Raw genomic sequence first — 16,499 nt, 5'->3', positions numbered from 1 at the left:
GTGTGTGTGAATCACAAGGGACTGCCTGAACAAACACACAGCGGAGGACGCGCAACACCGTTGCCTCCATAGCAGCGACCTGCCTATTGGCGGCATTAACTGCGAGCACGGGCCGAGGGCACTGTCCTGCCGGATCCAGCCCGCCAAACTGCGCGATCCGCGTTTGCCCGGCCCGGTTCGTGCCCCACCGAGCGAGCGGAGCCCGGCCGCGGTGCCGCCGCTTGCGTGGAGCTGTGCTGCCCTCCGGCGGCGCCGAGCCGGGACCGGCAGCGGCAGCGGCAGCGCTGGCCGAGGTCGCCCGCCCGGGCACCGGGACAGGCGGGAGGAGCGGCGGGCTCGGCGCGGCTCGGGGGGCCGCGGGAGGCCGGCACTGCTCGGCTCGCTGTTTGGCCGAGAAAGGCGCTTTCGCGGTGTCCCTGCCCGTGGCAGAGGGTGGAACTGGGTGATCGCTAAAGTATCTTCCCAGACCAAACCGTTCTGGGCCATTCATCTTTTCTTTTTCTTTGAGATTTCCTTAAACATTCTCTTGCTGTTCTGCTCCCCCAGCTCCGAAACGCTCTCTCCCTTTGGTGTTGAGAAGCGGATCTGCAGCATACGGCTTCGCGGAGAAGATGTAGGGAGTCAGAGGAATCGAGACTCAGTTCTGCTCGCCAGGGAGCTGGAGCGAGAGGCCAAAGCACACAGCTCTCACCTGCTTGCACTCAAGTCTAGGCCAATACTCCTACACGTCTCCTTTGTAAAATTATTTAAAGATCACATATTTTTATAACATCACCTATATAGAGATATAAATAGCTTGTACTATAAATCAAAGCACTGTAAAAAATGTGATTTAAACACTCCTAGGCATGAACATTTTAATGAGAAACTACTGGCGCTTCATACTACTTAACTCAGATATTTTTAAGCACTGGGAAAGCTGTTCTGATAGCAACATTCATTCACAACTTCATATTTATTGAAGTCACTAAGGAACAACGAGGAACAACGTATGTCATTGGCTCTGCATTCAAGATCATAAATCATTGCTGTAAAATGAACACAGCTAAGCACCAGATATAGAGCCATTGAACCATAAACTGGTTTGGGTTAAAAGGGACCTTTAAAAATCATCAAATCCAATCCCTTCTGAGTCTCAAGGGAATGTTGAAGAGAAGAATTACAAAGAACTGTCCGAGAAAAATCTACTCGATTGATAGTAGGAAAATGATTCAATGTTTGCATAGAAAATTCTCCCTGGTGCAACATTTCTGGTTTTGTTAGGAGAGAAAAAAAGGTAAACTGAAATTTTTAAGGACCATTTTTCAACTCAGACAGTGCAGACTATGAACTAGGCACACATAGAGCAACACCCTCTGTGCCAACGAACTACAGAACCAATATTGATTTCCGTGAAGGGATTAATTCCATAGAGCTTTTCTACAGATATAGGAAAAAAACAAGTGCTTCATTGATCCATAACGTTGCCTGAAAGACATGCACTGCCTCATTAGATCTGATAATTTAATAACTGAGTTTGGAGTGTTACTTTGAAATACAGTCACAGCAGTATATACTGAAATCATGTATTATCACGTGTAAGATGCGCATGCTGCAAAACGTTGCATTCATCTCAAGGAATCCCAAGGAACTGGGACTATACTGCTCATTTCATCTTTCATGTAGTTCAAAATGAACCTGCAAGCAGTACATTATATATGTGACTTGAACATATAGAGAGTGTGATGCTCCTATCATTGAAGCTGTGAAACAATGCATCCATTTTTCAGGAACAGCACCAAAAACAATCACAAGGAAACCTCGAAGTTATTGCAGGTCTCGTGGAATATACAATACTGATATATAAACTATGGATGTCTAACACCGAGGATGTAAAAAGAGACTTTATGTTGTGGATATAAACCTACCACTTCAGCATTTAAGAGCTGTGAAGGTTTAGGTCAGCTCCACTGGAAGAGGAGCATAGGTAAGATCTGGGTATGTAGGGGTGTGTTTATACATATATACGCTAATACACGTGTGGTGCAACGAGCCTATACACCGGCAAGCCTCGCCCGTGCTGGGTACCCCTGCCCCACGGTCACACGACACCTGCACGCCCGGGCTGTGGCAGGGGCTCCCTCTCTCCCCGAGGACAGTCGGTGCCGGCCGGGCTCGCCGGGGACGCTGCCCCGGGGGCGCTCTGTGGGGGCTGCTCGAGGGACACCAGTGCGGGGAGCTCGGGGAGCCGCTGAAGCCTCCCGGGGCTGCGAGGGCTCCGGGAGCGGCGCCTTGCCGGGCGGTGCCCCGGTGCCCGAGGGTCGGGCGCGCCCCGCACACCGCCCCGCGCTCCCGGCCGCGGGCTCCGCGCGGGGGCGGCGCGGGCGCGGCGCTGCGGCGGGGCCGCGCCTGCCAGCGGCCGGGAGGCAGCGCCGCCGCTCCCGCTCCGCTCGTGCTGCCGCTCCGCAACTTTCGGGCAAACACTGCCCCCTCGTCCTCGTCCCCCCGCCGGCGGCTGGTAAGCGCCGGGCTCCGGCGCCCGGGCGGGCAGGCGGAGGGCGGCGGGGAATCCCGGCTGCAGCCCCCCGGGCGGGCAGCGCCGCGCACATGGCCGCGGGAAACTTCGGCCGGCCGACGGGGCGGGGGCACTCCCGGGGTGCCGAGGGGACCGGGGAGGGGAGACGGGAAGGAGCGGCGGAGCGGGCACGGGCGGGCAGGTGCCACCCTCCGCCGAGCGGAGCGGAGCGCGTCGCCCCGGGCGCAGTGCGCGGGCGGCGGCGGCGGCGGCGAGTGAGCGACGGTCGCCGGACAGGTGCGGGCGGGCCGGGGCTGCGGGAAGGGAGCGGCGGCCCCGCAGTGCCCGGTGCGGAGCGAGCGGGACCCGCTGCGGGGCAGCGCGGGCCGGGCGGGGGAGCCCCGGGGGCGGCTTTTGATTCGGGTCTTTTGCCTTGCGGCTCCGGCGGGCTGGGAGAACAAGTTGCTGAGCGATGTAGCACGGGGGCACAGGGTCCAGGTGGAAAATCCAGGCGATTCCCCTCTGGGTGTGTTTTTGAGGGCTGTTTTGGGGTTTTTGTTGGGTTCGGGGTGGTTTGTTTGTTTTTTGTTCCGTTGGCTTTTGGGGGGTTTTGTTGTGGTTTTGGTTTTTTGTTTGTTTTTAATAGGGCACAGAGGAAAACGTTAGTGCACAATGCTGAAATTGGTGATCTGGTCGCTGAGGCAGGTATCCAAAAAGCAGCAGTCGCTGGAGCAGCTACATTACTGTCGTTCTTCGTGCTAGCGTGAGGTTTATGTGCCTTTGCGAGGAAGGTCACTTTTTACCCTCTTCCTCCCCCCGCCTCTCCCCCCCCCCCCCCCCCAACAACCCACCCTCCTTTTGCTAAGCCGTGCATCAGCAGCATGAATTCCAAGAAGCAGTAGGTGTTTCTTGGCATTTCAACTGGGATTTTGGAAAGGGAAGCCGGGTATTTAATGGGAAAAAATTGCGATGGAAGGAAAGGATGCGGAGGCTGCACACAGCCCTGGGTTTGCAGGCATGTGGAAGTTGTTGAAATAGGTAAAGGGTTGAAATTGGCATTTGGAAAATGGTGGCTATTTTTTTAGTTACTTGTACCACAGATGAATATTGGGAAAAGCTGGGCCACAAAGAATTTTTCCTGTTTTGCAGTTTGCTGACAGCAGAAGGTAAAACATGTCCTTGAAGATACACAATTTTACATAAACAGCTGATGTTTACATAAGCCTAGATAAGTTTGTGAAAAACGCAGATAGCAAAAGATGCGATGTGAGCTGAACTCCGCTATCCTGCTCTCTGTCCATGCAATAATTTATCAATTTTTTGTATTGTTGCAGTGTAAGAACAAAGTGAACAGCTGCACCTCCACCAAAACAACCACCTGCGTTCCTCTTCTCCTCTGGAATGGACAATGGGATGGTCTCTGACTTTATCATGATCAAAAACTTCTTCCTCTTCTGCGTTTCCATGAGTTTAGCCAGCCACTTCGGGTGAGTTGCCAGTTGCATTTGAATTTCTGCTTTTTTAAGGAGATGAGAAACCTTGGCTCCGTGTGGTACAGAGCAGCTGAGCAAACCAAGCGGGCTTTGCGTTTCATCTTAAGGTGCTGGTGTCAGGGGGAAGGGAGTGGTTGGCTCTCCTGTTCAAATTTGCTCTCTTGTATCAGTTCTTTATGCCTGCTATGGTGGCACAGGGAAAGGCTTGTGGGGCACAAGGGGCTCAGATCAGGCCTCCAGCTGACGAGTGCTCTGACCTGGGTTTAGAACAGCCGGGGGCTGTGGTGCCTTCTGCCCCTGTGTCTGTGATGTCGGGATCTTGCACCTTCCCTCTCACCTGATGGGTGCTGGTTATAGGCAGTAGTGCAAAACCAGCCCCAAAACTGCGATAATGGGACTTGATGCATGTTATTAGCTTGTACAGGCTTTCCTCCTGAGTGACCTAAGATAGTGACTGCTTAGAAGGGTATCTGAGTTGGAAACTTGTTAGAATAATTAGAAATCGTGTTTCCCTGAAGCATATAGCAAGGAATCCCATTTCCTTATTTTTACTTTTGATGCTTTCCTGACAGTGATATTCCAAAAACTGTATCAGAAATAAGAGATGCTCCAACTGTAGGTGTCAGAAAATGAAAAATAAAATCAGAAGCCCTCTATTTATATGTTTTCCCTGTACCCAGAGATCTTAAGAACTTTCTGAATATGAGCTATACAATAGAATCTGGAAAAAGCATTTTCCAAGTGCTTGAGAAACGTAGGTTGATTCTTCTTTGTGGAGGAGAACAATTATTTATGATTTCACCAGAAAAAAAATGAATCCTCCCAGTATGCTGATTCACAAGCACACCCATCAATTCCTTGCTATAAGAAGATACAAAATGGAGATGCAAATCAGTTTCTGATTTCAAGCAAACGGATTTGTTCCAGATTGGAACTAGGAGAAAGACCAAACTTTGAGTGGTGGCTGTCTATGCTGTAAGCAAAGCTTATCCGGGTATCCAGCACGTGTCCCGTGCAGGTAGGCAGAAGCCTGTGACCTCAGAGGTTTATATGAACAGTTGTAGGACTGCACTCTACAAAGGATGCAAAGAGCTGCACACTCATCTATTCACCTTGGAAAAACCTGGTCCTTCTTTCACCATGGTCTAAGGCAAAAGTGTCCCAGGATTTTGTGACAGAATTTAAGAGGGAAGAGTGGGACTTGCTTTAAACTTGTCTTTACATTATTGTAGTTTGACAAAGTATTTCCACATTGAGAAAATCTTGGTGACCATAACCTTAAGCCCTTCTCGGTTGCTTGTCATCCCTGCAGAAGGCAGCACATTGCAATAGCTGAGTGTGACCTGCTTGGTGTGTGGGTCTTATAAGTGTGTATCTCCTCTAACGCAAGAATAGATAGACAAGGATGCAAAAAACCCCAAAACCAAAGAATCCAAAACCCAGACAGTTTAACTCCCTTTTGACTCCAAAGCAAATACTCAATAAAGTCCCAGGTAGAAATCAGTGTGACCTGTAACCTGGCAGATAACCAGAATAGGACAGTTTGAGGAAACTAGGACACTTGTTTTCTGCAAGTTAGTCAAAAAGCTTCTGTGCACTAAAATGAGATCATCACGTAAATTCCCCCCACCCCACCCCCCTCGCCCCCCATTTCTGATCCAGTAATTTTAGTCCAGGCCTGCAGAGATAAGCAGCTCCAGTTCACTGCACCATTCACACACTGCCTTAGGGCTGAATTTTGACCCTGCTCAAAAGACAGAGGATGCTCCAGCGCTTCTGCTTCAGAGGCAGAAGCAGTTTCAGAGTGTAATTTGCTAAGTGCTTTGGGACTGACTCTTCAGGACGGAGGAGTACAATTAACATGTAGGCTGCTGTATTAACTGCAGGAATCTAATACTGATAACACTTGCTGTTGCTACCATATTCTTCTTTATTAGCTTCATCCATGTTTCTACTGCCCTGTTATATTGCAGTGAGTTTTGCAATGTGCTAGATAAAAGTGATTGGCCAAATGAGCACAAATGAAAAATCAAAATACAGTAGGACATTACAGATGAAGGCAGATATTTTTACAGTTCTCCATAGTCGTTCCCTATTTATATTAAATCATAGATACGGTTTTTGCTGACATAGGCAAAGCCACCCTGGGGGATTTTGATGCACAATGCCTGGTAACATACACAGAAATTATGCATCTCAATCTACTAGGCTACTTGAGAAATCTCAGCAAAAGACTGTGATTAATGTTAAACATAAATGTGTAATTACTGTTGAGAATTATCCACATTAGTAGGCAGTAGAGGAGGACTGTAGACATAACTGGTAGCAGCTATCTAAAGAAAAATCACTCAATTAAAATGCAAAGATATAGATTAACTGAGAAGAGGTTTTGAACTCCCCCCCACTCCTGTTTTTGGTGTAACAGTTTTATGAATCTACTTCTGCAGAAATGGTCCAGCACGGGTCAAAGCTTTTTCAAGTGTGCTTGAATTCAGCCTTGACTTGTATAATGCTCTAACAAGTTAAGGTGTTTTACTTAAGCATTTCAAGGTAGCTCACAATTGTCTCAAAAGTAAACAATAAAGCTAGAGAATGACTAAAAGTGAAATAAAACCATGAAGAATATTTTCAGGTGTGATAAAACACTGCTTGTGAGCCCTCAGGGCACCCAGGTAGTGGCAGCCCTGTGAGGGTTGCTGCCACGTGTGGCTGCTTACACACAGATCTCCCTGAGATGAGGTAACCCATGGCTGGCTCCAAGCTGGCCAGCTCTTACTTGGCAAGTCCCAGGCTGTCCATGGGGTCACACTGGTGATGGACAGTCCTGGTGTGTTTGTGTTTTGGATGTGGAATTTCAGAAATCTGTCTAAGAGCCAGAACCAACAGGGATGGACGTTGTTCCTGTACCCACAGTATAGTTGCCATCTGCTAATAATATTTATAATAGCAGAAACACAGAGAACAGAAGATCCCAATTATGTGTAGCCAGCGCAGCATTTCTCTGTACACTCTGAAGAATTCAGTCCATGGTGTGTCTGTATTTTCACATACTTCTTCTCCAGCTCACAGCCGTTTTTACTAAGACCATAATCCTGCTATTTAGGCAAAACATACCTCTCCTTCAGGCTGTTATTTCAAGTTAGTCTCTGCAGCCCTAAGCAGTTAGTTCTGCTGGGATACCTCATTTCAAGTACTTGTGATGCTAGGGAGTTCTTCCTCATATTTTTAAAGACTAATTTTGTAAGAATTATTGTATCCTTATGCAGTCATGCTTGTCTGTTTATTTTTTTATTCTGTCTTCCTTTCATTCTTCATATCTCCAGATAGCTTTTTGAACCCATTAGATAATTTTAATAACTGGAAAACTAAATTGCAATCTAGAGCTGCGTGCAGGAGGCAGAAGGTATCAGTCAGTCCCACTGCCAGACAGCTGAACAGCTTCAGCATCTCTGGCCTGCCAGCTGGCCAAAGAGCAGGAGTGTCCCTCAGGCCTTCCAGCTCTGCTTGGTGCAGGAGAAGCCCTGGCATGCAGTGCCTCCCAGTGAATCTGCAGGTCAGTGGCCTGGGGAGCTGAGAGTGCTGGGAGGTGTTCAATGACCCTGGAAGCAGTTCAGGACGTGGAAAGGGGCATTAGGATGTCGGGAGATGGGGAGGACTGTAAGATGTCACCCTGTGAAAAACAAGCTTTCACTGCACTGCTCACAAATTGCTCCTTCCCTGAAGGCAGTAAAACACTGCTTTTGCTAAACAAAAGAATTAAATTTTTTTTTAAGAATCTGAAAATTGTTTTAAAATTTCATCATCTTAGTCAGGTCTCTATTCTAATCCAGTGTGAAAGAATTGAGTCTTCAGTGCACAAATTCACAAAATCAACATTTTTAGATCTCAAGAATCCATACAGAAGGGGTGGCAAGAAGCTAACTTAGAAAAGTAAATCAATTTCCTTTGATGTCTGGCCAGCTGGCTTTATCCAAAAGTTTGAGTTCTCCACTGTCTTCCACAAACTGTTAATTTGTCTGAAATTCAGATATAATTGCAATCCTATTAAAGCAGGTTATTGGAAACACTACTCTTAGAGAGAGAGTAAAATATATCTTTCAGTAATAAAACACTCTTCAGTTATTTTTTCAGAAATTTTAACGTTTTCTTTTAAAAGAGGTTTTGGGAAAATCATTAAATATCTACCATACCTTTTCCTCTTATTACAACTAAGCTGTGAGTAGTACCTACCACGATTCTGACTAGATGGCAAAAAAGACAATGATGTTTAAAGTGGTAAATTATGAAGTTATCAGAAGAGGTAGCTGAGCATCTTTAGAGCGTTATTACATTTTACACTGATGAGCCCCTTCTGTGGCTTATGACTTTTTTCAGTTACCCTAAAATTGCAATATTAAATAAATGTGATGAGAAGTATTCCTGGTTGGTTTAGTTTATGTTCAATAATGAGCTTTAAATGCAATTATCTCTGAATTTTCTTAGCATTTCCCTAAGATTCTTTTATAGGTTTATTTTTATCCCTAACTGAAAATTTCTGCTATAAAAACATTTTTCACTGCAGAGAGGCAATAATGTGCTTACCTACTAATATGTTGATAAAGCCTAATCCTCAGCTGTGTGGAAATAATTGGTTTAAGGTAGGTAGCACCTATTCCTCTCTATTCATTGAGCTATATAGTATCTAATTTATGCATGTAACTTTGCAAGTGGAGTTTACATGTCTTTTTACATGTCACGACAGTCTCAGCCCTTACTCCAAAACTTGCATTTTACCAGCAATCTCAATAACAGAAATTAAACACTAACTTTCTGTTAAGACAGAAAAAGTCACACTTAGATGAGAGCAAAAAGCAATCCATCTACAAATGCAACTTCACATAATACTGGCATTTCACTGAAATTTGGAATCAGATGCCTTCTTTTTTGGGTGAAGTGATCTGCCAAATCTAAATTGGATTGCAGTTTTGCAGAAGTGCAGACTTTTTACTGGTCTTCACCATAGTTGTTTCTCCATATTTTTCCTCTATTTATTAGCTTTTGGTGTGAAGAAATTTCAGTATATGGGGTGTGTGTACTATTCCTGTGAAAGACGTACATAACTGCGATAGAAGGAAGTAGCATCAATTCCTCTCGTGAGATTGAGAGGAGCAGTTCTGAGAATTAAGCGTATTTTGTCCCATCCCCACAAAAATAGTTCAATGGAAATCCTCCCTCAGAGTTCAATTGGCTTTGAATTCAGCTATAAGCACTAAAAATAACAAGCTTTTTCAAGAGCAGAAAAACTAGTGAAGCTTTGTGTCCTGTGCCCCCAGCACTGCATCTTTGCAATAATCCCAGCTCCGCATTTGATATCCCTTGTTCCCATCTCCCATTGCAGCACCTACGTTTTACCTTTACTGTCCTTTTCTCCCAAGATCTTTCATAATGACCCTGCAAGTCTCCTCTGTATCTCTTAATTGTCAGAGAGGAGGGGAGCTGGTCTTGCTGGGGCTGTTTCTGAGGTACAGGCATACTGAGTGGCCCAGTCAGCGAGCCAGAGGGAATAGATGACTGCTAACCTCACATTTTTACTTAATGAGGCACTAATTTAGATTGCTCTCCCCTTGTCTAGTCATAGTTTCTCATGAAACTTGTAGGAATGAAATGAAGTTTGATCTCTCTGCTTCTTTGTCAGATGCAGTGGAAAATGAAAATGGGTTCCTACGTTGATGCGGTGTAGCAGGCAGACAGCATGATGCATATCTCTTTCTTATGAAAAAGAAAAGATAAAATAGATGAGAAAAGCCGAAAATAGTATTCTAGGTGTACTGGATTTTCATGCTTTATACTAGGATTTTATCAAAGCATTCGTTGTGGTTGCTGCATTTAAAGAAAGTCTCTAAGTTCTGTCTCCTCTTTGCATTTGTTAGGCTGCTACTTGTGAATACTCACTTTTAAATGGTGAATCCCTTCAATTACAATTGACAAAAAAGTGTACAGTCTTTTTTCTGGAATGATCCAGCCTGAAAACATGTCTAATGTTTCTGAAATCAGTTTGCATCTGCTGGATTAACTTTATTGTCTGCCTCAGTTGCTCACTAAAGATTGTGGTCACAGCAAAGAAAACAGAATTAATTCGGTCTTTTGACCATGGAGATGAAAACTAGGCAAGATTTGTGGCTATGCCTCCACCTGCAGCGAGGGGAGATCCTTGGTGGCCTTGGGCTCTGCAGTGTGGAGCTTGCTGAGGGTTGCAGCGGTGCCAGCTGCCCTTGGGTCATAAGAAACCTCCTCAAGCAGGCATTTTCATGGGCTTCGATGCTTCAAGGAATCACATCTGTGCTCCCTTGACCTGACCTTACTCCTGTGTCCTGAGAGGCTTTGCAATCCCTTCCTCTTCCAGCAGAAGCATCCAAACTGTAAAGGGAATGAGTGCAGGACTGGGGGTTGCTGGGTCTGTGAGGGGATACATGGCTGAGGGCAGCTTGTTCTGAGCTAGCTCTGGTGTCATTATAACTTCAGATGCACTACAGGGGTGTCAGTGAGGTCTCATTAGTGGAAACCTTTTGCAGGTAAAACCAGGTTGAGGTCCCTTTGTCTTTCTTTGTATGAATCCTATTCTGTTAGGTAAGGCAACCACTTATGTTACGAGTATTCTGCAAGGAAAGCTGTTCAGGGAGATGCTCAGAGCTTCTCTATTTACAGACTTATTTTCCTGGGGTCTGGTAGTAAATAAACATGGATTCTTCTTTTTTTTTTTTTTTTTTTTTTTTATCACTGGATAACTGTCTCCCATCGAGTTCAGGTTGCTGAGTGTACACTATTCCTGCCTGCTGGCAGGGTGCATGAGGCAGGGAACAGTTCCTGGTGGGGCAGTGTGCCCTGTCACAGCTGGAGGATTTGCTGGTGATCTCAGCAGAGGCTGCATCATGAATAAGTGCCTAGTGTGAGCTGTCTTAAGAGATGCTCATTGCTTGCTGCAGGTGAAGCACGCTTGTGGATAATCTCCCATGTCTATTCTTTAGGTAAGCAAAGGCATTAATAAGCAGGGGATTCTCCTAAGCATCTTTAAATGAAAATCAAACAGATTTAAAAATGCGAGTTGTTAGTTGTGCTGTGAGCAGCTTCCTAGGTCTGAGCCATGGATAAAATGATGAAATAAAAAAGAGTTCGGAATAAAAACAAATCTGGCCCCAAAGATATGGAATGAGGCCCACTACACATTGCTGTTATTTGCATACTACAAGGGAGAACTAATTTATGCAAAAGAGAGAGGAGGAGTGAAGAACTGTGTTTTCTGTACAGCAGTATGTTTTTCAGATACCCCAGTGATACCCCAGTGGGATTTTTCAATGTAGTGGGAGTTTGTTATCCTCAAATAAGGTCACAGTTCATCCTTTGTTCTGGCAATAAATTATAGAAACTTTGAAAATTAGAAGCTGTTTGGCATTTAAAGATTGAACAGCACCTTCAGGCATACTTTGAAGGTGCATCTCCAGGCATACCTGTGCTTCTCATGTAGCTCTGCAGCCAACTGATGTAATTCCCAAGGAACTGATGTAGTTCTTAGGAAAACCAGTAACAGTTCTTGCCAGTGCTGTGAGCTGACCTTGCTCCCTGCCATGGATGGAGCCATGCCAGCACTGGGGAGGTGGTGGGGCTGATGTGGGAAGCGCAGGGGACAGGGATCTTCCTACCCATTACGGGCAAAGATCAAAGGGCTCAGGTGTCCCCTGATCCTGCATCCCATGATTTTACCTCCATGGCGTGGGCTCTTCTTTGGGTCCTTCTCCAGGGAGAGCTATTTACAAGTTTATAGTAGTGATGAAAGAAATGGCTGCAGCTCCCTGTGCTGTTCAGGAGCAGCAGGAGAGGAGAGAGCCTTGGAGGCTCCATCACAAAGTACCCTGGAGACTGAAGCCCCTTGAAACCAGCGTGGCTTTTGACATTGTTTCCTTTTGTTTGCATAAAACAGCTTTTCACAAACGCCAACACCATCAGTAAAAGAGGAGGCCAATGATAACATCACTATATTCACCAGGATCTTGGACGGTCTGCTGGACGGCTACGACAACAGACTGCGTCCAGGACTGGGAGGTAGGATAACGTGTTGTCCCCTGCTGGAGGGCACCATTGTCCACATGGTGCCCTCTCAAGTGGCTACCTGCTCTTGGCTGTGACAGGGGACTTGTGTTTGATTAATTAAACTAAGTCCAGAAAGCAGATTTGTCTCCTAGCAAATGGGGCACAAGAAAAGCATTACTGAAAGTTGTGTTCTTCAGTCACTCAGGTCATCTGAGGTTGGCTTAGAGGAGCATCTGTGATACATTTTTTTCTGTAATTGAATACAGTTTGGGTTTTTCTTTCTGGTATTTCCTAAGGTGAGCAAGACACTTTGCTAGCAGGTTGCTGCAAGATTGCCTAACTGGCCAGCCTGTATAAAATTATGTTGGCAATGCATATTTCTTTTAAAAACAGATCCCCAAACCATCCATATTTAGACAAGTACAGCAAATCTGTATTGATATGTCTTTTTGATAACCTCTACAGCAGCTATTTTAAAACTATAGCATGTGAATAGTGGTTGCCATCCTAACCTTGTTGAGCCCTCCTGCAGCTCTCTTTCCCCCAGATTTCTCTCATTTTCTACCCATGTGTAAACCATCTGTTATGTTTCTTCCTGGCCCTTTTTTAATCTGGCTACCCCCACCCCTTCCTCTTGTGAGACCAACACATTTCTTTCATCCCTTTCTCTCCTTCTCCTCTCACTTTACACAGAGCTACTTGAAAATAGGGCTTGATGCTTTTTATCTTATATAACGAACTTCTGAAATTTCTGCCCTTAAATTAAATTAGACCTGGATTTGAAAAGATGCCAGAAGGACTTAGAGACTTGAGGGTAGAAATAATTTGACCTAACTTTGGACATCTCTGATAGATGTCTGGAATCAGGCAGATCACCCAAGCCAGCAGAGGGGAGTAAGTCCTTCCAAGATACACTTGATCAGATCCTGTGGTAGGTATTGCATAAGTGCTGGCAGTGCTAACTGACAGCCCAGAAAGCCAATCCCATCCTGGTATGCATCAAAAGAACAGCACCCAGCAAGCTGAGGGAGGAGATTCTTCCTCTCTGCTTTTGTGAGTACTGTGTCCAGCTCTGGAATCCCAGCATAAGAAGGACATGAACCTGTTGGAGCGAGTCCAGAGGAGGCTACTAAAATGATGAGAGGGCTGGAGTACCTCTCCTGTGAAGACATGATGAGAGAGTTGGGGTTCTTCACCCCAGAGAAGAGAAGGCTCTGGGGGGACCTTATAGAAACCTTCCATTGTGTAAAGGTGCTTAGAGGAAAGATGGGGAAGGACCCTTTATCAGGGAGTGATAGGATGAGGGGTAATGGTTTTAAAGTGGAAGAGGGTAGATTTAGATTAGGTAATAAGAAGAAATTCTTTACCTTGAGGGTGTATGAGGCAGTGAAACAGGTTTCTCAGAGAAGTTATGGATATCCCATCCGTAGAAGTGGTCAAGGCCAGGTTGGTTGGATGGGGCTCTGAGAAACCTGATCTACTCAAGGGTGTCCCTGCCCATGGCAGGGGGTTGAAACTAGATGATCTTTAAAATCCCTTCCAACCCAAACCATTCTGTGTCTCTATGATCAAAACCTGTCAGTCAGAGGAAATGCATCCTTGAAGGGCTGGTTTCTTTCTGTTTGTAAGAACAAAGCCTGGGCTCCCAAAGGTCAACAACTGCATTTGATCCAGGATGAAAGGCCTACTCAAGCATGCTCTTAATTTCAGTCTTTTGGGGATTTTTCAGTGATTCAGAAATTAATAGAAATAAGCATTGCCAGTGGGTATATGCATTTTAAAGCAATTACTGATGCAGAGCCTATGTTTATTACAGAGAGAATAACTCAGGTGAAAACAGACATCTATGTTACCAGTTTTGGTCCTGTGTCAGACACAGAAATGGTAAGTTAGCATATGGCTGCCAACTCGGTTGTATTTACTTTGCTAAAGTCATTTTTGGAACCATCATTTCTATTCAGATCCTGCAATACCTTGAGTGTTTCTTTGTGCCAGGAATACACCATTGATGTTTTTTTCCGACAAAGCTGGAAGGATGAAAGGCTGCGATTCAAAGGACCTATGCAACGCCTCCCTCTTAACAACTTGCTTGCCAGCAAGATCTGGACCCCAGACACTTTTTTCCACAATGGCAAGAAGTCTATTGCTCACAACATGACAACCCCAAACAAACTTCTGCGCCTGGAGGATGATGGCACTCTGCTGTATACCATGAGGTAATAGCCAGGATTGATGTCTTCTGATACTGATTTCCAGATAACTGCAATTACTTGTGGTGAGCATCACTCTCCCACTCCTAGTAGAGCCAGGGAACCAATCTTTCACACATATTTGTATGAATATCAAGAAAAATGAAAAATATAATTGTAGCCTTCAAGTATAGAATAATTAGTAGCTTCTGAATAGTGCTAGTGCTTAACTATTTCTTTTGATTAAATGGAAAGCATATTCTCAACAGATTTGATGATTCAGTTCAGCTTTTTTAAGATCTGTTCTCTCTTACTGTTTGTGTTTGTAGCTGTAGTGCAGACTGCAGGAAAACAGTATCCAAGACCAGAAACTGAGACTTTGTTCTGGGGCAGTACATCTTGAACCCTTGGTGCTTTTGTTATATTTTTTTTTTCGATTTGACTAATAGTGCTAAAAGGCAAATGATCATAGGGATAAATGACATAAGCTAGCAGCCCTGTGAAGCTGCTTTAGCAAGTACAATCCTGCAAACAAAGCTGGGACATTATATTACCAAGGAGCAAATGAGTGTCTCAGATCTTCAAAGATGTATTCCTCTTCTGATTTGAGTATACTGCCAAGAATCATCATTGCATAATGCAGACAGAAGATATAACATCAATGATTTTAGGTGTCTGAAATTCTTTTCAGGACAAATCCCACATCAGTGTATGGAAATTTGCTCATTAAAGGTAATTAGCCTCTAGTAATTAAGACTGCTGTGTATCTTCAACAGGGTTTTCTCCAAGACCATAGTCATATGGACAACTTGAAAAAGAGGTAAAAGGAAAAACCTACTGAGCAGCAAAGGTTATTCTAAACTTTCCATAAACGAGCCCAGAGTGGTGCCTGGGACCCAGCAAAGTGCTCAGGAGCCTGAATTGGGCACTGAGATGACTGGGTTTTCAGCAGGCAGCCCCAGCCATGTGTGGGGAGCTGAGCTCCAGCCCGTGCTGTGTCCTGCTGTGGGGCCACACAGTCCTGCATGCCGGCAGGGCGAGTCCCAGGCTCGCTCATGGGCCTAGTGGCTAAGACTTGTTGAGACTCAAGAAGGTTATGCTTCTGTACACAGGGCCCTGGAGCTTCCCAGGTTTTATTTCAGATATGTTTGAGTCTTTTGAACCTAGTCTTAAATCCCTTATTGTGGAAGGAAAAGGAGACACAGGGTATCCTTAGGTATGTCCTTACAAATTTAGACCATCCCAGTTGTAACTACATTAGCACTAAAAAGACTTAAACATGATGGAAGTCATGTTTAAAAGAAGGAAAAACCATCCTAATTTTCTCTTCTACTATGTGTGTTGCTGTACTTACTAGCCCCAGATTAGTGATCACCGCAGTAATAAACCAAAAACCGTGAGGGTGCATGGACACACTTAAAAGTCCAAATAGCTATCAGAGAAACTTCACAAAAAAGTTAGTAATGCTAGCCTTAAAACCAGTCTCACTGCTGCATAGACTATGTAACTACCACTCAGAGATTGCAGAAATGGCAATTCCCAATTATCTTTGTAAATTACTTGTGTAAGTGAAGTCCAGATCAGACTCACATTCAGCCTGGAGCAGAACCTTATGTTGTGGGGCAGATTGCACAATTTCTGTGCAAGCACTGGTTTTTGCAGTGTTAAACAAATGCAGTGAAGCCCTGATTCATGAGGTGAGGAGCTAAGCCACCACAGCTAGCAGAGTGGGTGAACTAGACCTAGGTGAGCTCATCACTGGGTCTGAGTGACTCTGTCAAGGTGTCTCTCTGGTGAAAATGGCACACTATTTTCAGGGTACCCACAGGTACCCTGCTGAGGAAAAGCTCAGCATATGAAGCTGGAGAAAAATGCGGATGTGACACAGACTTTCTCATCATCCCACTCAGCTCCTTTTCTCCTGATTTTTTGGGATTGATGATTTTGTAGACTACAAGAAAGAACAGAATGCTTTTGTAGCCTAAAAACCACGCAACTTAACTTTTATTTGTTAGAATATTGTCTGTGGAAATAAAATTTCTATTAACCACAGGATATGTGATAAGAAATAGAAATTTTAAATCAGCTTGCTTTCCAATATTACAAGTAATAACTTTCATGTGTTTATCCCTTCTGCTTGGGTCAGAGGGAGTCATGAGTCAGGAGCCTGCCTTTGTAATATGCATGGAGCTGTGCTCCTTTAGAAGCAGAGCCATTCTGTGCCACAGAGTGGCTTGAGGGTCCCATCCCAGCCTGTTC

The 16,499-nt window shown here is 45.0% G+C and overlaps 1 protein-coding gene across 1 annotated transcript in view; it reads left to right on the top strand.

Moving 5' to 3' along the window:
• Nucleotides 1-2,396: 2,396 nt before the first annotated feature.
• The window catches only part of GABRA5 (gamma-aminobutyric acid type A receptor subunit alpha5), a 56,485-nt gene continuing 42,382 nt past the window's right edge, over nt 2,397-16,499 (top strand). Inside the window, exons 1-6 of the mRNA XM_066545199.1 lie at nt 2,397-2,497; nt 3,141-3,195; nt 3,829-3,981; nt 11,942-12,063; nt 13,868-13,935; nt 14,047-14,267. Of these exons, the coding sequence (XP_066401296.1) occupies nt 3,896-3,981; nt 11,942-12,063; nt 13,868-13,935; nt 14,047-14,267 (497 nt within the window). The 5' untranslated portion in view covers nt 2,397-2,497; nt 3,141-3,195; nt 3,829-3,895. The remainder of the gene's footprint in view (nt 2,498-3,140; nt 3,196-3,828; nt 3,982-11,941; nt 12,064-13,867; nt 13,936-14,046; nt 14,268-16,499) is intronic.

This window comes from Molothrus aeneus, chromosome 2 (genome assembly GCF_037042795.1).
Source record: "Molothrus aeneus isolate 106 chromosome 2, BPBGC_Maene_1.0, whole genome shotgun sequence".
Taxonomy (NCBI): domain Eukaryota; kingdom Metazoa; phylum Chordata; class Aves; order Passeriformes; family Icteridae; genus Molothrus; species Molothrus aeneus.
This window is presented reverse-complemented; position numbering and strand designations above follow the sequence as displayed.